The sequence below is a fragment of the Xiphophorus hellerii genome, chromosome 23, assembly GCF_003331165.1.
Source record: "Xiphophorus hellerii strain 12219 chromosome 23, Xiphophorus_hellerii-4.1, whole genome shotgun sequence".
Taxonomy (NCBI): Eukaryota; Metazoa; Chordata; class Actinopteri; order Cyprinodontiformes; family Poeciliidae; genus Xiphophorus; species Xiphophorus hellerii.
This window is the reverse complement of record NC_045694.1, coordinates 24,609,441-24,631,482: the sequence shown is the minus strand read 5'-3', so window position 1 is coordinate 24,631,482 and position 22,042 is coordinate 24,609,441. Positions and strand designations below refer to the sequence as shown.

The 22,042-nt window shown below is 40.7% G+C and overlaps 1 protein-coding gene across 6 annotated transcripts in view; it reads left to right on the top strand.

Annotated features, from left to right (window-relative positions):
• Positions 1-10,158: 10,158 nt before the first annotated feature.
• Positions 10,159-22,042, top strand: part of arhgef9a (Cdc42 guanine nucleotide exchange factor (GEF) 9a) — a 62,928-nt gene continuing 51,044 nt past the window's right edge. For 2 of the 6 annotated variants that reach the window (XM_032554690.1, XM_032554686.1), the window contains exons 1-5: positions 10,160-10,450; positions 14,056-15,719; positions 17,961-18,299; positions 19,065-19,191; positions 19,285-19,394. In XM_032554690.1, coding sequence (XP_032410581.1) covers positions 14,139-15,719; positions 17,961-18,299; positions 19,065-19,191; positions 19,285-19,394 — 2,157 coding nt within the window. In that variant the 5' untranslated portion in view covers positions 10,160-10,450; positions 14,056-14,138. Of the gene's footprint in view, positions 10,451-14,055; positions 15,720-17,960; positions 18,300-19,064; positions 19,192-19,284; positions 19,395-22,042 lie in introns of all 6 variants that reach the window. The other 4 variants (XM_032554688.1, XM_032554689.1, XM_032554687.1 and 1 more) reach the window with 4 other exon arrangements.

Here is a 22,042-nt window from a genome sequence, read left to right as displayed (position 1 = left end):
AACACAGCGATGGTTGACTGACTAGCTGTACTTGGTGCTAGCGTGGCTAACACGAGTAACAGTTTAGTCCAAAGCCTTTTCTGCTAAAATAAAATCTTTAGTGTATGTCAGATACAGACACATTGCATATTGATCTGTTTAGCTAACCTAAGACTGTGTAGCAGACAGGCTTCAAGGTGTAGAAGTTGTATCAGTTCTGCCATTATGCTGTACTTAGCTAACGGGAAGCTAAGTGTGTTTGTGAGACGGCCACGCACGTGACCACGTAGAATGGGCATCAACCAATGAAAAGCGGCCCCTGTGGTAAGGTCCATTTGTGACGTTATACCCTCCATCTTCATTGGAATTTTTCCCGAACCTTTTAGTTAGTTTTTCATAGAATTACCTGTTTAGGGCATCATTGTCCTGGTGAGTTTGGCTTTCGTTTTGGTCTGCTTTTTCCTTCTCCTCATATGTGGGCAGGGTTACGTCCTTTGAAGAGAGACGTGTGAAGCTCACCAACTCCGTACCTGGCTGAGTAATGAAAGGCTGATGGCTCTTTTCAGAAGGTAATAACTTATTAGAGGCTTATCAAGGTGGTTTTAGAAAAGAAAGTAGCATCACAGATCTACTTATTTGTCTGGACAATGATCTCAGGAAGGTGCAGGTCAAAAAAAAAATAATAATAATAATAAAAACATTATATATATATATATACATATCGAAAAGTACAGATGTGTTGTGAGTGTGGCTGTGCAACTGAATCACCTTTTTTGTAAATTAGATATTGTACAGGCCGGTGCTCTTATGGAAAGTTTAGGAGACATACGGACAGCACCAGTGTGTGCCTGCAGGTTGAAACAGGAAAATGCCATTATGACTTGGGGGGGGCAATACACAGCAACCTGATGATTACATTTTAGTGGACAAAGTGAAAGCCATCTAAGGAATGCTCGTAAAGATTGGATTTGAAGAGTGGATTGGAAAAAAATAATAAAACATAACAACTGAAAGTACATGGAGTTAACTTTTATCTTAATGTTTTTTTTTTGTTGTTTTTTTTTACTAAATACACACACTCAATTGATATTAAGAATACAAACAAGGCAGTAGATTTGATTCAGGGATTTTATAGGCCTTTATATGGAAACACACAGAGTATCTCAGACCTAATAGATGCAACATTGGTGGCGGTGAATATCCTGGCCTTTTCGCTCTCTATAGGGGAAAGGACATCGACTTATACAAGTCTATTCATGGCAGAGTGGTTAAGAATATGGCTTGCTTCAGAATAGGTATAACATATTCACGGTATTATGCTGTTGTTCATTACCAGCACCCTTGTCTAGTGATACATGAACTTTCAACAGTCACCCAGAAATAGCCTATCAAATCTTGTCACCAAACTCACGCTTGGTTGCACACGGGGGGAAAAAAGCACTTCTTTGGTTATAAAAGTATCAGGTTAATAAAAGGTCAGATTAATAAAAGTATCCCTGGTAGTAGAAAATACCAAAAAAAAGCTGAATTTCTAAGAAAAGACAAAATAGATATTCAAAAGAAATGTTCAAAATCTGCAAGAAAGAAATAATCAAAATCAGGGGAGACACAACAAAATCAAGACAGCTAGTTATTTACTGTGCAGCCGAAGGTGGGAGAGGTCAGGAGCTACGGTAACAGAAAGGAAGAAAACAGGTCGTAATCAGCTGGCTTCGAATTGGTAATTTGAACAGTGCCTCTTCTCATCGTAGGAAAACATGCAGCTGGGTATTTTAGATAAAGCACAGAGCAGGAAGGGACAATTCAACATATTGTGTTGTTTTCTATGGAGTAAATTGGAGCTAAAGGAGTTTTAGACATGGACATATGAAAATTAGAGCTTGGAAAATGTTATTTTAAGGATGTCATCAGGTGATGAGACTCGTTAGAGCGAAGGGAAATTTTTTATTTGTTGTTCTTTTTAAACTAGTGGACTTCAATATGGAAGAGGATTTCTGTTTAGTAATGAGTCAGGAACCAGAGGTCGAGTGACATTTAGGAGGCAGTAATACAATCAAATATTCTGATAATCTAAAATGTTGGAACCCAAGACTTACACTTTATTTTAAGTCTTGGGTTCCATTTTTGACGAAAATGGACAATCTATTATTAAGTCTCCATTTTTGTTTTCATTCTGACTAACTGCGGTTTCTACACTTGCTTTGCCGGTCACCTAAAAAACATAGAAATCACAGTTGTAAGCTCTCTTTGGTGTGCCTCCTCTGGCTTAGGATAAAAAAGGTGAGTTTAGGTCTCATTTGATCAGAGCACCTCCTTCCATATGTTTGCTGTGTCTGCTACATGGCTTGTGGCAAACTGCAAACACAATGCTTTTATAGATTTTTTTTTTCTTCTTTGAACAATGGCTTTTTTTCTAGCCACTAATGTCGCTGAAATCTTGGGAGAAATGAGCAACGAGGTAAAAGAAAACAAGCTCAAAAGAAGCGAGCCGTCCACCATTTCTCCTGTGACTTCAGAATGCACTGATTATTTAATAATTTTCTAAATCATTTCAACATTAAAATAAGAGCCGTCGTTTCTTCCGCAGTAGCTTCGCATTACAATCAATATTATGCAAGTTGTTGAAATTTTTTTTAATCATAAACAAATGCAACGCGGGTCAGGTATATTTGTTAAAGCAAGTCTAAATAAGGAACAAAACTTTCTAAGAATGCCAAATAAACCACAACAACCGTCAATTTTTTCTTTTGAAGAACATTCATGATAAACATCCCCTGAAGAATGGATGGAGAGTGGCATCTGGCCGCTCTTCCAAAAAGGCCAGATTTGTGGCGTGCACAACAAGCGGTTCCCCTGGTAACCGATTCCTCTACGTCTGATCAGTAGATCTGTACAGCTCCTCCAGTGTTGGTAGCTTCTCCTTTGGGCTTTCAGGTTTGCAATTGTGCACAAATATGCTCTACTTTATATTGGTGGTGTCACATAAAGTTGAGATTTGTGGCTATAATGCGACCAAAAAAAGTGAAATTCTGCCCAATTGAGTCGAGAATCATTGGAAAGCCTTAATATACTAAGAAAAGAGGCTGTCGGATTGTCCATTTTTGTCAAAGCAAAAAAAAAAAAAGGAAAATTTAACTGGATGTACTTTTTTTGTGTGCGATAATTTGTATCACATGTACAGAAAATACTCATTGCCTTTTCATTTGTAAAGCAGTTGAATGAGAGCAATTTGATTCACTCATTATAAAGAGAGAAAAATCCACTTGACTTGTGGTATATAATTTAAACCAAGCCATTACCCAGCTTGTAGCAATTAGGCATCCTTGGATTCTATAAAGATAGCCAGCAAAAAAAAAAAAAGAGTTAGATCATGCATTTTTTTTCTCTCTCTTTTTTTCCCTTCAACCTCTTTGCAGTTGTGTAAAGCAAAAGAAATCATCTCACAGGGTCACAGTGTAACATTATAAAAATTGAACATTCTCCCATTCTGCAGAACATCCTCAGGCCCGGGCACCTTGTAACGAAGATCCAATCGATGCTGGCAACCTTTATCACGCCTGACTCAAATGCCCACATCGCAAAGTTTAATTCTTTACTTTCACCTCAAATTACTTTTTAGCTCAAGGCGAATTTTCTCAAAAAAGAAAAAAAAAAAAAAAAAAAAGGTATCTCTGGTCCCAGCTTGAGCAGGACGGCTGTGATATATATCGACTAACATGGGACTGATGGCTGAATCCCAGGAGGGAGGACTCCTGGTTGCACATATCCAGGCCGAAATCTAAAAAAAGTCTCTGCATGTGTAACTACACCTCCACGACAGAGTGAGCTCCCTCCCCGCCTTAGGCCACCTCAGTCATTAGCGCTGGTCCAAAACCCGGTAGCAGAGCACAATCCCAGCCCTGTTATCAGGTACTGTTGGAGGTTTCTCATTGAACCTGTCTTACAGTAGCCAATAATTCAATCGGAGAGCGAACTGAACCTCGAGGCTCTACCAGTTAATTAAAATCCTCCAAGCAAATTTGATCAATTTCACTTTATCATTTTTGATAAGTTCCTTCGGTTTCATTTCATGAAATTTGATTCTGCTGAAAACTGTGTTTGCCTGTGTGGCATGATTCCTGAAATAGACCCTATTCTCCAATGCACGCTCAATCTGATTTTTAATAATAAAGGATTGCCTTGTAATACATAGTTCAACTTGAGTCAGAGCCGGTTTTTTGAGCTCTTGTGGAAGAGCTGCAGTGCCATCATGTGGAGGATATCCATAACTGCAGCTTTTGAGTTTGAAACGCTTCAAAGAGAATGCTCAAACAATAACAAATATATATATATTAGACAGTAAGATCACAGCGATTTTAATTGAAAGAAATTTGAAAAGACATTTATTTGTCACATGCATGTAAAGTTGAATAAGCAGTGTGCATTTCTTGATCAAGAAGGTAACTATTTGCAGTTTCAGTTACATCCTCTAGATGTCTCCCTTTACTCACTTGTATATCTGCTTCAAAGACAAATCTGGGGAAAAAAGAGTGAAATTTTAATTAAACACAGTCTCATATAGGATCAAACATCTACTTAAATAGATTTATGAGCTCCTGAGTGTGAAAACAGATAAATAACTAAATCTTGAGGGACTTTGTGAAGACTGCTTAGTTAATTTGATCAACATTTGGATCAAGTGACTGAAGTGTGGTATGAGGGCCTTCTCATCCAGCTGGGAGACAATAAAAACCAAATGGAGCACACTGCGCATGAGAGTCAGCATGATTTCTTCATAGTTTTGGTAGGTTTATATTCAGAATTATTATTACTCCTTATTACTTTTTAAATTCTGCATTCTTCCCTTTTTCCTTTGTTTATTCCTTCAGTTTGAAGTTCACTCTCCTCGCATTTTTTCCACAGTAAATTCAAAGGGAACTTTTACATTGATAATTATGTTACTCTTACATTATATCCATAAAAACTGAACTGAGCTAGTGCGAATCTGGAAAAGTTTGGGATTAGGACCTGAAAAATCCACTGAACCCTAAATCCTATCTCACCCGATGGATTTACTTATCGATCCATCCCTGGTAAAAAAAAAAATATCTCCGGCGCTTGAATTCTTTAGCTAAAACACCTCTAAGCAGACACAATGATCCGGTCAGAGGGCAACATTCGTCAAGCAGATAAAACAGACAGCTCTGTTAAAAAAAAGAAAGCTTTTCAAAAGACAAATTAGCTAACAGGACACAGGTTTGCTTTCAATCACAGAACTAATTGTCTCCTATCTCTCCTCAGATCCCCCCTCAGTAAGAACCGACATTGTGTCCCACCGAGAAGACGACAGGATGATCAAAAAAAGAGAAAAGTTTTATCTCCTTTTGTTCTCAGCAGCTAAATGTCTCTTCTCCTGACTGTAGTCCCACCCTTTATCACAAAGTCCCCTGGGTTGCCCACTCATAAACTTCCTGAAGAAGCTGCAGAGACCGGCTGCTGTATTTTTTTTGTTGTTGTTTTTTGTTAGTGATGCCGACCCACAAACACAGCCAAGTTTGGATCTGCCTGTGGATGCAGAGTTGGTGAGAGGGGAGTAAACATCTGTCTCATTGGATTTTTTTTTTTGAAGGCTACAAGAGAAAAGTTCTGCTAAATAGACCACACAAGCAACCACTCTCTACCCACCCCAAGTTTGGTCATATTTGGCACATAGATACATATGAGTATTTTATTTTTCCAAGTAATGTAGATTTATGTGGTGTGTTCTGATTTAAATTCCTCAAAAATCTGCTGTTTCCTCCCTCGCTCTGAAACAGGAAGTAGAACTGTGGTTGTCTTCCGCTCGTCTTGTTTATTGGAACCCGCCTTCCTGTTTTTAGATTCCTTCTGATAAAAGCTGAAAATCCCCAGCCGAATGCCTAACACACGCACACACACACCCCCTACACACACACTCAGAAAGAGGCACGTTCTCTCTGTCTTCTCCCTCTCCTTCTTTTCGTCCTTCCCTCCTGCTGTCTCTCAGATAAGTTTGGTTGATAAGTTTTGTTTAGGAGGCATTCCTTTTTTACGGAATAACATGCTCCAGCTGTCGCGTGGGCTTCATTAGGTGGATGGGTTGAAAGACTCAAACTGATTGATTAACCCAAACTGATTGAGACTTGGGATCAAAGAGACAGATGTCAACGTGTGAACCAGTAGGATGGGTTCAGATTAGTGTGTGGGTGTGTGTGTGTGTGTGTGTGTGTGTGTGTGTGTGTGGGGGGGGGTGGGTGTGTGGGTGTGGAGTGCGATGCCCTGTGCAGCCAAGTCAGGAAGGTATGCAGGTCAGTCCAATGGGAATGTCAGGAATGTCAGGGTAATTTAAACTCTTTTCTGCCACTGCAGCCGACTACTTCTTTGATAATATATATTTTTTGAAGTGGGCAAGTCTGCACTTAAATGTGACAGAATATAATGTCACATTTAAGTGCGACATTACATGCTCCAAAGTGTCACATTTTGGAGCATGTGGTAGAAATGCTCCAAACATGTTCATGTTTGGAGCATTTCTTGTCTTCAGTTCCCCGCGAGGAAGATGGGAATCAGGAATTCCTCCCAGCTCGAGCGCATGTGGTAAAATTCCACACTCCGTTTCAGCCTGAGTGTTCCCAAACACCTGCACTGAAAACAAGACTCAGCTGACCTCCCAGCTGTCCTCACATGAGTTTCCCAGCTCCTGAATGCAGTTCCCAGGCTTTAGTAAGCCTTTCATTTGATATCATAACATATCTGAGCTCCCCACCCCAACCCACCACCACTACCCCCCATTCCCATCCCGTAGCTCTCTTCTCCTCCCTCCCTGTCTGGCTGGCTGGCTTTTTCACGGCAGCCTGTTTTCACTCAGCAGCTTTGACAAAGACTGGTGAAATAATTACAGCTGGGCCTTAACTCGGCCAGTGTTTGTCTCCGATAATCTCCACCGGGCCTGCGGAGTACAGGCCGTGTCATAGGAAAAGGAGGAAGGGGTCGATTGTTCTAAAATTGAGAGGCTGATGACATCATTTCAAAGAGCTCTGTTCGGCATGTTCGCCACTCGCATAGTAAATACATAACTCACCGTACGTCAACAAAACATGTTGATTCAGACACGCAGATCGTGGCGTCTTTCTCTGTCGATTAGTGACTTTGATGTGGGTCACTACAGCTTTTGTGTTTCTCAGACGCTTGCTAGTTTGAGAAGTAGTTGTTCAATGTAGCTATATCTTAAAAGTGGAACTTTGAGATGAGCACTTGGCCTGAGGGAGCCAGGATGTCTTCTGTAATGGCTGAATGTCTTCAGAGGAAGTGAATACACTTTAATAACTGCTCAGCCTAAATCAGGCCATCTTACCAACGCAATTTGGGTTAGTAAAATAATCCAATTTCACCAGACAAACTGCTAGAATGTAACCAATATAATTGGTGGAACAATTTATATATGTTTTATGTTCGCAGATTTTAAATATTTCTGATGTAAATGATGTGAGTTTAACATCAAACTGATATAAGGTAGTTAAAGTTTAAAATCTACTTTTAAACCCACAATCTACTCAAATAAGTTTGTTAGATTCTTAGTTATTAATCACATTTTGCCTGTCTATTTTGTTTACTGTTAAAAGTATAAAATGAATTGGACTGCAAATATATTGATCAGCTTTTAAAATCTATTTAAATAAGGTAACGTCTGAACGATTTCCCTAATAACCACGAATAAGATCTGCTTTTAATTAGCTAAAACTGCCTCAAAAGCTCACCATGCTATCATGTTTATCTTCAGCATTAGCAAAGCCAGCTAAAAACTGGGAACAAATTTAAACTCTTGCTCCAACAAAATGCAACCGCACGTCTTATTCCTAACTATTAATTAAATGACATTCATTCATTATCCAAACCAAACTCAATCGCAAAGCCTGTAATATTTCTGTTTTTACTTTAAATCTAGATTTAAACAATTAAGGGGTCTCCAAGTTCAAGAGCTTTAGTAAGACGCATCCTTTGAAAGACCAAATCTTAGCAGCTTTGACATTTTATGGTCACACCTACAGAATGACTCTTGCCCTTACCGCTGCACTAAACACAAGCTGGCTTAAATGTAGCTCAAATATTTGATCACTTATTCAAAGCTTTCTAATTGAACAATTTAATTAGATTTAAATAAACACCAATGACTTTATGACTTTTTATTTTTGTATTTCCATAATGTAAAGCACTTTGAAATGCCTTGTTGCTGAAATTAAACTTGGGAATGTTGAGCATAGCTAGCACTATGCTTGGACTAAATATAAAATTGACCATGGAGCAAAACTTATTTAAAGCTGCTTACCTTCAGTGCCAATGGCATAAACCAAGCATTTGGGTTAAAGAAGTCGCTCAGTAATTTCATATGTGGGTGTAAGAAGGGGAGCAAGGGGAGAATCTAAGACCGGAGAGCAATAAACAGTGAGTCACAGTTAAACAATGACAGAAAATGACCACATAGGCACAAACAAGACAAAACTGAAACTGCAAAACCTTTTATGTGTTTGAAGAATAAACCCAAACCACTATAGGCCGTACACTAAAATGCTCCATCTCAGAAAGGTCATCGTCGCTGTAATTTGCAGGGAGGGCTTGCGAGTGAATTATCGGGGAAGTGTGGCGTGTAAATCACCGTCTTGCCACAACCACCAGCAAAACCGTAACTGTGTGATAGCTGCTCCAAGGGACAAGGCAGGAGCGCAGAGCCTCTCCATGGGCAAGCAAGGGAAGCGTGGACACCCGGAGATATTTACATACAGTCAGACAGACTTCCTGGCATTGTCAGGCCGAGAGCGTTGATGTCAGATCCACTCCTTCCTGTGCAGGAGGGGAGAACGCCATGCGATGACAATGGGCCCAAAACAAGACAAAGAGGAAATGTTTAAATTTAGGCCACCTCTTCCACCATCTCCTCTTTCAGGGCGATGGAGCGCTGGAGCTGTTTAGTTTTCAGAATTCCTTCAGTTCTCCCCCTGCTCCCTCCCTCCCAGAGCTCCCTCTCCCCATTGTACCATTTCAATAGAAGGATTTTCACATTCAGAGAAAATCCCAGAGGAATATCAGCTAGTGAGACCAGAGTTCAGTCAATAACTTGTTTTCATTGTCGCTTCAGAAAATATAAGTGCTTTTCTTTTTTTAAAAAAAATAAATCTGTGAACAAAACTTAAAAGCAACACCCAAAAATTGTGTGCTTCCAAAGCAGCATTAAATGGATGGGGGATTTTTTTTTTCAAGGAAACAAAAGGATAAATACAGGGTTAAAAGCTAATTTAAACTTCAAGTATGTATGAGGAGCACAAGGAGCAATGTTTAACGTTTTCTAAGCAAGTCATTTCTTTTTTCTTAAACTGAACTCAAAGCTGGTCTAAAATATAAGGAAGCTTTGCAACTGTTTAGAGCCCCCTGCTGGCCGAAGATACCAAGTAGGAAAACCACAACTTGAAATTTAGACCATAAATAAATGAAACAAAAAGAAAATAATAAATTAACAAAATAGTCATCACATATCATTTTTGCTGCTAGAGCGTGAACTGAAAAAAAAAATTACTTTCACAACTGCTGATATAACTTGAGTTGCTTTAAGTAAGGTTACTAGAGCCATGTGCATGTAGAAACTAATCTTTGGTAAGGTGTAATTCACCTACGTAATATGTTGAAAATAAATAGAAAAACAGGCCATGACATGTGGCTTTACTGGTGATCTGGAACAAGTTTGGTTGACTTAACAGACAATCCTGCTATAAAAAAATAATAATAATAATAATAATAGTAAAACCGAGCACATTCAAAAAGGAATTTTGAATAAATATTCCTGTCTCTCTTGTTAATTATAAAACAAACTGTTAAATGTAGAATACAAAAATAAACACATAAGCATGGAAAAAAATACAAGGCCTGTGATGTGGTTAAATGCAAGGTAGGAGAAGTGATGGGGGGCTCAGGGGGGGCAGCGGACCAAATTCTGCTTAGGACCTTGTTCAACTTTGGGCCGGTCCTGGCTGATAGGGTTAGGGTTAATACCATTTTCGCAGAACTGTTGGGGGCGGTGGGGTGTGTATGTGTGTGAGAGCGAAAGACAAAGAGAGAGAAAGAGCGTGCGTGTCTGCGCGTGTGTTTGCGTGAGAGCTTTATCACAAATCAGAGTTGTCGGCATCTGCAGGAGCTTTACGGGGCAAGAGTTCACGCACTCCGTCTAAACTCGGGGAGTTTCTTCAGCTCTGGTGAAAGCTGACGAAGTTTTAAAGCCCTACAAACCAAACACGTGAGAAATAAAGGGAGTAGCTATCCACAATAATACATCCGCCTTTTTTTTTTTCCTCTCCTTTTTTTTTTTGAACAGGCGGACTGAAAGTTAAGGCAGTGCCTGAGTTCACCCACTGTTCAGGCGGTGTCTGACTACGTTACGGGACAGCAGCGGAGATGCCCTGTTGAACACGGCGGAACTGTGCTGCGGGTGAGTCCACAGCTGGAACTTCATTTTTTGAGTTTAGGTTAGCTAAAAAAAAAAAAAAACGCGTTTCAGTTTATTCACGTTTGTTAGTTGTAAAACTGTCCCCGGTGGATACGGGACAATGTCAGTGTTTGGGTCCGACTGAAGTAGGTAAATTGCCTCAACGAGAGTGTTTATAGACGCAACATTCCTGTGAAATAAGAGCAAAAATTAACGCCCAAAGAAACGGAGAAAAATACACTAACTATATTCTTCTTTAGTTAAAACTAAGTAGCTACGCAATAACTTTGTAGCAGTGACAGGAAAAGACAGCCTGTGAGCGCTTAGTAGCCATAGGCTCTAATAACTGTACTACACATTACTAGTGGGATATTACTGTATAATTTGAAATAAAGTTTATGAGTAGTAGCTGCGATAATATGTTTAGATTTAAATAAATTAAGTGCGTAGTTTAAAAACTTGATTGGAAGTAGTTGTAACAGAGCCTGTCCAAATTTAATTTTGGGAACTCATTCCATTCAAACTATTTGTCCACCAGCCACCTCAGCAAACCTATATCTGCTTCTTACTGTCCATGTTGGATCTTTATTGTAACAGGCACTCACCTCCACTTGCTCAAAAGGTAGCTATAGTGAGCCAACAATAAATTCCTTAAAGGAATTGCTCATATTTATTAAAAACAAGGTCTTTCTTGCTCTTCAAACAGGAGATATTGCCTATATTTTTTATTTTGTTTAAACTTTTTAGTTTCTAGCAGCTAATCAAAGCTGACCCAAGAACAAAGTGGACATCTTACCATTTTAAGACAACTGCATTCTGAAAAGTTTTGTACAGTTTTGTAAGGTTTACATTCTGGCTTTACAACAAGCTATTTTTTATTTTTTTTATTTTTAAACTGCATGGACTCTTTAGCCGGGACAATTTTCAAGCACTCTCAAAATCACCAGCAAGTAACTCCGACCACTTGAAAGGTTTTTACACCTACAGTTTGAATAGTCACACATTTGTCGTGAAATGTGACTTTAACAGATTAACCAAATATAAGTTGTCCATTGCACTGTGTTGTGCAGAACCCATGCAGGCCGTGACTGGCATAAGACTGAAGCCCACAAACATCATCAAAAGAATGGCTTTCCTCCTTTGTGATGCTTTGCCAAGCCCTTCCTGTTCCAGCAGCAGTTTGTTTGTGGGAATTTTTTATGCCCTCAGCTTTTGTCTTCATCGAGTGAAGTACAGGGTAACCCACGGCCTGGACTTTAAAAACATACTTTTTGAAGCATTATCACCCATGTCATGTTTGGATGCTTCAAATCAACCAGGACATTTTCAGGTTGATCTTTTGATTTATCACCCAAAAAGGGCAGTGCTCTGAAACTGCTCTTGTTTTCTAACATGTTTTAGGTTGCGCATTGTCTAAATGTTGCCTATGAATGGCTTCCACCATGTGCTGAGCTCTGTAGATCTTGTGAGGACTTTAGATCTTCTTACATATTTGATTTGGTTTGCTTCTTGGCTTTGCTATGAGAGTTTCTTTGCTTAATTTCTCTGAAATAGCTACATGTACATGAAAAAATCTTATTTATCCCCAAATCTTTTGATAGAATAGACTAAGAAAGCTTTTATATAATTTTATTTCCTTTGTTCTGTAGCTTATGATACAGATAAACAATAAGTAAAAAGCTGCCTCTCTTTATAGAGTCTTTCTTTTAATTTTTTTCTTTTCTTCAAATCTTAGAAACAACCGGTGTCAGTGACAGTCTTGGGGTGGCACCCCAAAACCAAAACCGATTATTGAATTTCAGCATTTTTTTATAATGTTGTCAAGTACATATACTGTATATATTAGAGTGCCTTTGAAAAGCAGTGGTAACCCTTAAACCATTGTATTTAATTTGTGTTTTATTTGCTGGACCAACTCAAAGTAGCATTTATAAAAAAAAGAATACATATTTTTTATATATATATTCTTAAACAATACACATTCAATAAGTTTTATTCAGCCCTCCTTTCACTGGCATTCCTAATTAAAATAAAGCACAACTAATTGTCTTCCGAAGACACATAATTGTTAAGCAGAGTCAAATTGCTTTAAATTAATCTCAGTTTCATTCCAGCTGCTCTCTGAAGGCCTGTGAAGACATTTTATAGAGAACATTTGTGAACAATAATCAGCATGAAGACCAAGGAACACAGCTGACAGGACAGGGATTGCAGAGTTGTGGAGTCGTGTAAATCAGGGCCCGGGCTAGAAAACAATATGCCATGGAGCACTGCTTAATCCATCTTCGAAAGGGGCAAGCGTATGCTTACACTTGCAAAGTAACCCAGATATGGTAGTCCACCTATGGAGGCATTAATCAAGAGAAGCAGCCAGGAAGCCCATCTTCCACAGGGACGGGGAATCTGGAGCTAAATACAGGACAATCCTGGAAGAAAACAACTTAAGATCAGGGTGGAGACTTGCCTTTCAGCAAGAAAACAAAGCTACAATAAAATAGCTCAACTCAAAGCAGAGTTGTATGTTAGAGTGGCCCAGTCAAAGCTCAGTCCTAAATACAAATGGGAAGGCTTGAAATAGCTATTTTTTTATGCTCTCAAGACTGATTCTGCTTGATTTGTATTGCAAAGGAGAATGAGCAGAAATATTTTTCTTGAGAATAAAACAAAGCTGGTATCAAATACGGATAAAGGTTTAGTTCTACCAATTATAGGCTCAGGAGGGATCTGAATACAAACACATGTCAAATTCCTATAAAGAAAACTTAAAGCTTGTGGTTTTAACATGACCAAATGTGAAAAATAAGATTTTGTATCAAACTAATATATGTTCAGATGTTTCCATTCCTATCTCTATGATCGCAGAATTTGCATTTGTAGAAAACTTTGTATTGATTAAAAAAATGTTACCAGTAAAACAACAAACAAACAAAAAAACATGTTAAATGTGAATTGTGATATCCGATGAACAGGCCAGAACTTTGAAACTCATCCTTGCTTCAGAAGTCTAGCAACAAGAGCAATGTCTGCCAAAGGCCTCGATTATGTAAGATGCCCCCCTATATACATCACAGGGATTACCAAACAGGGGTAATTACCATGTGGTCGGGTAGAAAGCATCATCATCATCCCCAAAAGAAGCTTATCTAAGTGGTGCGATGATGTCACAGCAGAAGCAGGTCTGAAATAACCAGACATCCCTGTAGTAAGTGTTTCCATGGCAACGCAGCCTCCCAGTTAAACGGGGGATGGGGGACTGTGTCTCAAATAATTACTTTGGATAATTGGTACCAAATATGATGGGAAAGGGGGGGGGTGGGGGGTGGAGCTGTTGCTGACTTGAGGAACAGAAGCCCCTGTTTGAGAATCACAGTCTAACTCTCTCACTGTGATAATCTTCATATCATGTATTGCTGAAAAGTTGACCCTGGGTGAGACACAGCTGTCAGACTGATTTTACTCCCCTATATTTTCTGTAACATCGTTGGCATTCATTGCATTCATTTCCGGGTTTCTCGGTGTAAGTTAGAATTGAAGGAGCATATATGAAATGACAGTGTTGTCAGTTTAACGTCAGATTGCTGAATAAGAATGTGTTTTTGCTCCTTCAGGTGTTTGACAAAAACAAGAGAGAGAGTGGACCTAAACATGATGTTCACCGGAGCTGATAGCTGACACTGTAGAATGAGAGAGGATGGAGCAGACAGACAGCCCTGCCTCAGAGAGCAGCAACCCTAATGGGTATGTCAACCAAATGTTCAATGTTTCTCTGGACGTGGAGAACGAGACAGGCAGTGTTTGTATTCAGGAGACGGGGCCGGGGCCCGTGGAGGTGCAAAAAGAGAGCCAAGCTGCCTCCTCTCAAACCCCTGTCAAGGACAGACAGGAGGTCAACCGGAGGGCCCGTGCCACGGGGGGCATCTGGCGCATCTTAAACCGAAAAAGAGCCATCCCTGAGATGGAAAGGAGACCCCACTCCATGATCCTCCCCGGAGAAGCTTCTATCCCTAAACTCTCGTTTGCAGACAAAGTTCGGTCTTTTAAGAAGCTAAAATCCCCCGCCGTGTTCAGAGGAAAAACCGGGAAGTTGTCCACTGCCAAGTTCACCAGCTCCTTGGTGGACGAGGAGTCTTTCTGCCGTGACATCGGCACTCCACAGCAGATCAGCAAGAGCACCCTTCGAAATAGAGGGAAGAGGCATTCGTATGCCGGCTACTCGGTGGACTTCAACTGCTCGTTTGAAGACCTGGACTTATCTGCACCAATAGATGGCCTCCAGCCCACTGTTACAGGAGAGACTGTTGTCCAGAATGGCTGTAAACCTTCTGAAAGAATTTCATACTCTAAGAGAAACAATAGCAACTCAAACAGCTGCAACAAAGTCAGCGCAGACTGTGAGGAGCCCAGTGTTAGGAGTAGCCCCAGAACCCATCATAGTGGAGGGAGGAGGCACAAAGATGTTTGGAGTTACCTGAGGAGGATTTCCCTCTTGGGGAAAAGTAATCCTGTGTACTCAGAGAGAAGCTTTGACTCTGAGCTCCCCTCGTTGGACAAAACCACGGATTCAGATTTTGGATCTGTAGACTTTGAGAGTGTCAGAGACTTTCAGCCGCCGCCCCCGAAACAATCGGACACAAAGGGACACTTTGGTGGTCTCTTTAAGTTTTTTAATAGTGTAGCAGAATCTGCCAGAAAATGGCGGACAACTTCACGGTCCTTCTCTCCTCCGGAGGGAGAGAGGACTCCAATGACCTCCCAGCGGGCCCCACAGCACTCAGTGGACAACATTCACAGTGTTTGTCTCACACTCCACAATGAAGGATCTTTAAAACCCCAACCAACAGAACTGTTGCCGCTCGCTGCTCAACCCTCAAATCCCAGTAGCTTTGACGGTGAAACGCCAGCGACCACAACCGGTGGACAATCCCCCAAACTTGCCTTAAAAGCCTTTAGAGCTTCTTCAGGATCTCAAGCTGCTAATGGCCTTCAGAACCCGGACAACGTGACAAACCACAAATCCACGGCGATTGTAGAGAATCATATTCAGGATTCAAGTTTAAGCGTGGAGGCTGAAGCTGATGCTGAGAGGGTTCAGTTGAACTGCCTGTGTCAAGAGGAAAAGGTAGGGGGACAGAAAGGAAATGAGCAGGATTCCAGGGATACTCCGCTCGACTCCCACCAAGTACAGGAAGTGAATGTCCAATCACAACAAGGTGATAAAGAAAGCACAACCAATAGCGTAGCAGCCTCAGATTCTACTGAAGAAATTTTTAAGGTAAGGAATGAAAACCTGAAAAGTGCTAATAATAATTATTATTATTTCTTTTGTTAAGCTGTTGTTGTATCTCTATTAAGCTGTTGTTGTATCTCTATTTCTTTAAGAGAATACCATATCCATGTGTAATATGTTGTGTTTTTATTTTCCATAACCACATTTCATTGCAGGCATTTTCCCCTTCATTAACTTTCCCAGAGGCATGTGTCATGTAATTACTGCACAAATGCTAAAAAGTTCATTTATGTAACTGCCTTAACCATGGTCATTCTTCTGCTTATTAAAAAAAGTCACCCGCAACCTGGAATATAAAGTGCATCAGAGCTGCTACATATATCTTTATGATACGGTCTGGAGTGGCTGAATGGATAGGTATGAGACAGCAGCCCTGATGTTGTCCTTTTGCCCCATCTGTTGGAGAAAAGAGGTTACAGTAAATATAAAAAAATAAAAAAAACCCACAGCAGCATGTTACAAAAGTTTGTCCTTCCCCGTTTGGCCAGCTTTTTGTAGCCTGCAAGGAAAACTTGCTTTTCCCATCGAGCCTGCAGTGTCAGGCTGCAGCGGCCCCAGAGGTCCGTGACGTCAGCGCCTCTTAACGGCGACCTCCCCTTCTCAGAATTAGTCATCTCCCTCCTAGTCATCCCAACGAGTCAGGGCACGTTAGCTTCTGACTAAATGAGATATGACATCTCAATACTCAGCACACTTTCATAGGGGTTTATTATGCAGAGGCAAGAGCTTTAGGAGCTTTTGTTTAGGGAAAAGTACTAATCTTGTGTCCCACAACCGTGTAGCAAGGTCCTGCGTTTACATCTAGGTGGGAATCAGATCTATACATGAAAGTTCAACTGAGTTCCTTTATTTTTTAATGATGTCCTTAAGCCATTTGTGTTTCAAAATTCAATTTCTAAACCACTACTGCTTAAAAAGACAAATTCATGTCATTGGGTAGCTTATTTAATTTGGAGTACAGAAGCCTACACACAGTGTCTTGTAATAGTTTTTGTGCCCCCTTAAAAGGTTGCACATTCTATTAAGATTTTATACACAAAGTAATGCATTGTTGCTAAGCGGAAGGATCATTACAAATGGTTTTTAAATTGTTTTACATTTACACCTCTTTAGTTTGACAGTCTTGGATAAAATCCAGTGGAGCCAATACCTTGTAAAATCACTCAACTAGCATGTAGAGTTAATCTCTGTGTGATATAATCTGAAAATAAACATAGCTTTCCTGTAAAGACTTTTGGGATTTCTTAGAGAACTTGAGTGAACAAACAGCGTCATAAAGTTTAAAGCAGAGATAGATTATGAGACAAATTCCCAAGCTTCAAGCAACCTGTGCTGTTTGAGCCATCATCTGGCTAGCCACCTAAACTAACAGACCCAAAAATGAGAGTTTTAATGAAGTAGCTAAAAGGCCCATGATAACTATGGACACGTGAGCAAATCTGTTAGCGACACAATTATTAGCCATGCATTTGTTGTCAAAAGAAATAATAATAAATCAAAACCTTGCCTTTTCAGGTGTGCACAGATACCCAAATTTTATCAGTAGTTTCATTAGACTATGAGATTGTAGAAAATTACTTAAATGTTGATGTTTATACCAATTGAAGCTTAAGGGGTATAACTTCTTGTTTGGCACAGCACTATTGTTCCATCATGCATTCCCCATCAAAAATATCTGGAAATAATTATTTATTTGAAGTACATGCATACCTACAGAAAGTCTTCATGCAGAATGAAGAGTTCTTTATTTATTCATATATGATGTGCAGCTAACAGCTGCAGCAGACAAGACCAGAACTTAGAAACCCCCCCTGTGGTATGATGGAACGTCTTGATTTAGTGATGTGTCAAAACATGTTTCCAGATCTAGTTTGAGGGCTGCAAACTAGACTGTAAAAGTAGTTTTCTTTAGACTTTTCATCATGATTAAGTAATGAAATGAACATATGCATTATTTACAACCCTTCTTAATAATTACCTCATGGTAAGAAAAAGGAAAAAAAGTGTTAGTCTGTCTCTTAAACTCAGTGGTTTTTCTTACCTGGTTACCCACACATGCATTGCAAGTAGAGACACGAAGTGTCGACTGATGGAATTTATTTTTGCACAGAAATATGAAGCGTAGCTTGTCAAAACTGCAGACGTACTTTCCTTATTCCCTGCACAAGAAATGCATTGTTGCGCTTGTATGTGGGCCAAGCAGTTGAGTATCTCTGCCAATCCCAGCTGTGTGAGCAGATTGCCAGCAAGACAGGCTGCAGTGTGAGGCAGCCCGGACCAGCCCCGGCCCAGTCTTGCACAGAGAAGACCTCTGTGCCTCACAGGCGGTTGCTCCACCGTCCCCGTCCGGCCTCGGCGGTGCTGGACCTGTGGAGGTCCAACCCGGAACGCGAGATCTACACACATTATAGCGAGGTGGGCTCCCTGCCCCGGCTGAGACGCAGGCCCGCTGCCACCATGCTGCACTCCCCAGGGCAGAGACGGACGGCTGCGCGCTCCAGGCCTTGTTCTGTCATAGAAAGCAGTGTTACTAGAGAGACCCTGTCGACGGAGCTGCCTCACAGAGTAAGATGTCAAGGAGCTCGATTGTTTCTAAAATTAAAAAATAAATCTGATACTACCTTAAAATGTGCATTTTCAGAGTCTATAATATGCAGATGTGAGAATATATCTAGCTAAAAGTAGGATGGCCAAGACTCACTAGTGGGCTCCACCAACTCACTGATAAATATAGAGCATGTCCGTAATGAATCAAGCACACTCTCCAGGCTTTGAAGGGCAGCCCAGTACTAACCCAGTATTTATATGCCGCTCACTGTTAGTTACAACAATGCCTGCATGCTCTGCCTCATTTACAGAGGCCTGCATTTCTGAACACTGCATTTTCCCTCTCTTTCTCTTTCCCTCCATCTCACCAATTCCAATTTTTTTTCCCCTTCTTCTCCCATCTTTTTTGGCTTCTCTGTATCCATCCTTCATTTTCAGTCTTTCTCAGTGGCCAATTTTCTGCCTCATCGCTCCCGTAAGCTTTACCTCTCATTGGCCTAACCCGGAGTCAGTTCATTTTAACCTGAGAGAACGCCTTGGTCGGCATGATGTATAGTCTCTCTTGGTTTGCTGCGGAGCACGCATGGAGGCCAGTGCACCAGAATAGAGTTGCTGGGATGTGGAATAATTATATTCACAGCAAAAAAAAAAAAAAAAGGAAAAAAGGGGGACAACGCAGAGAGGAAGGTTTCTTTTAAGGTGAAGGGTAGAACAGTGTGTGATTGTGTGATTTGCAGTCGCGTTATGTGGAATATATGTCCTAACTACCCCAGTACCCTCTAGGCTTTGTCTCGCCCTCCGGGAGTGTCGCCACTCGAGCCCCCACAAAGGGCATCTCTGCAGCGGTGTCGCTCGCTGCCTCTTCCCCCCAGCACTCTCACTGCCTTGGCTTTGCTCCTGCCTTCTTCGGGTAATAGCACATATTCTTGCTAGCAATGAATTTGCAGATTTATGCACGCTTTCTTAATTCTTGACCCGTTTTTCCGTGTGCTTCCCACCCCAGTGGACATGGGCCAGTCGTCCTCGTCAGTGCGCCTGAGGTCTGGAGGCTCCACCAGCTGCAGGAGGAAGAGGCTGTTGAGACCCGGGTCAGAACCACTGCAGGTCAACATAGTGAGTCAGACACACCCCTCAAATCACCTTGCAGAGTGCTGCAGCTTTATTTAGGCTGTATTTCTGCCAGTAGGTTTATGATACCGAGACCTGGCTTATGCAAGCAGAGCCCAGTGAGGTTTTTTCAGAGAAAATAAGCAAGTGCTAAAATGGCTTTAGTGGGTGTTTAATCAGATGAGGGAAATGATTCATCTAAAAGGTGCAGATGTTGAGGAATGTCATGCTGCACTCTGAAGGAGTTAGGTCACTTTCACGCTTAAATTTCTGACATAAAAAATATCAAATTTCTGGTGAAATCTGAATGAAAATTGGCTGATATATTAATAATATTTTCACATAGTAGCCAACTCAGTGCTTTGCAAAAGTATTGACACCTCTTGAACTTGTCCACATTTTGTTACGTTACATCCAGAGGCATTTTGGTAGGATTTATGTGACTTATTAACACAAAGTAGGGTATAATATTGAGGTGGAAAGATAAGGATACGTGGTTTTCAATGTTTTTCCAAATAAAGATTTGTAAAGTTCTCTTGCATTTGTATTCATCCCTCCAGAGTCAATAGTAGAACCATCTTTTATTGCTGTTACCTCTCTATGACTGTTTTTACCCATTTGTCTTTGCAAAATAGTTCAGCCTCACTCAGATTAGAGGAAAAGTAGTTAAATTCAGGTCTGGACTTTGACTGGACCATTCCAACACATGACTATGCTTTGATCTAAGCTATTCCATTGTAGCTGTGGGTATATTTAGGGTTGTTGTCCTATCTTTTGGAGCCTCCAAACTGGTTTTCTTCAAGAAGTGACTTCTATTACCGCTGAGCAGCTTTAGTGTACCTGCTGAAGAAAAGTATGCACACAGGATGATGCTGCCACCACCGTGTTTTCATTGGTGCTCAAGAGGATGTTCAGTATTACTGCCAGTGTTTGGTATGGAGGACTGAATGTTCATTCTCTGGTTTCATCTGGTCAGAGCATCTTCTGCCATATTTTTATGTCTCTTCTAAAGTTTATTTAGGGGTATCAGAAAAAAAGAGGGCAGAAAAACAAATGTGTGCCTCACTTTTAAGGTTTTCATTAATAACTTACTTATTTTCATGTTTAATCATATCCCACTTTACTTCGCTTGGTGTGGTCCTACCACATAAAATCCCAATAAATTAGATTAAATTTTGTGATTTTAATATGACAAAATGTGAAAAAAGATCACAGGATGTCAATATTTTTGTAAAGCAGTGTATCTACAAGGCTGCGTCTTTGTCAGCTGTGTAAAAATTAGCTGCAGTAGATGTAATGCTACACAGGAAGCAAATCTGGGCCTTTCAGCGCCGATCCTTTGATGTGCAAGTGGCCTCTTGGGAACTCCAGGGGAAGGAGAGGCAAAAATTTTCTAAAATATCCATGACGGTGCGGGGAACAGTTCTCCAGCTGAGCCCGGGTTGTCTGTCCGTGAAACCTTGAATGCATAGATCCCACATTGATTCTGTTGTTTAATCACAAAAAGCCACTTCTCAGCTTCCAGTGAGTTTTCCTCAGTGTGCTAACAGCTATGTTTCTGTGAAATGTACATCTGCATGCTGTGATGTAAGGCAATGCATAATGCCTGCAATGTCATAAAAGCATCTGGATAATGTTTTCTTTACATTGAAACAATTCGTGATTTGCATCCACAGACGACTGCAGATAGTAAATTAAGTAATATAGGCAGCTCATTGTCACTACAGTGATGCAGTCTGTTGAAGTGGCAGATTATGAGCCCCCACTGTCAGCTTTTCACGGCTGCCACGTCTCTGGTTGAAACCAAGTAAGCTTCGTCCTTGAGGAAACGAGAAAGCTGCGTTTTGACTTTGATTATAACTTTTTTCCCCTTCTTCTTCTTCTTCTTCCTGATCTAAATTGTATTTGTGAACCGGGCACGTTGTTGCTATGACATTCGGCTGGCTCCCGTTCAGCTTCTTTGCTTCTATCTTTAGGCATCCTTTTTAAGCATGAGCTAAATAGAGAAAGTGTGTGGGTGAAAAGAGAGAAAAAGGGGTGGGAGAGAAGGGAAGAGAGATGCTCCCTTTGTCACGGCCCTCCCCTGGGGGCTGCGAACACGGACATGTAACGCTGAAGAATTCGAGCTTGAATGGCGAGAGACTGAGATTCAAATGAGATACTGTTATTTTTATGGAACAAATCCGAAAGTCGCTCATGAAATACTAATAAGAAACATCAACAGTGAACAAAAAAAAAAAAAAAAAAATGGGGCTGCAAGATATCTTGGCTTCCCTGCAGGCAAATGGTTTTCTCTCACAGGGCTGTCTTGCTTGGATGTGCTGTTTGGAATACAGTTAAGTGTATGTTACAGTCTTCCTGTTATGATGACGACTGAAGCCGTGAGGCCGCAGGCAGAGAGAAAGCATTCTCACTGCAGTGGATTAGCTACTAATGCTGACGCCTCTTTTCTCCCTTTCATTTAAATGGATTTCTCCCCCAGTTCTGCTCTCCTCCTTCCCTTACTTTTCTCCTCTCCATTTCTGCTCTGGTGTTACACTTTCATCATGGCTTCCTTCCCCCGCCCCACCCGCCACTCGTCTCCACTTCTGTCCCGTCCCATTCTACACTTTGAATTAAAAAAATGAAAAATAAAAATGTGTGCAGTGGCAGTG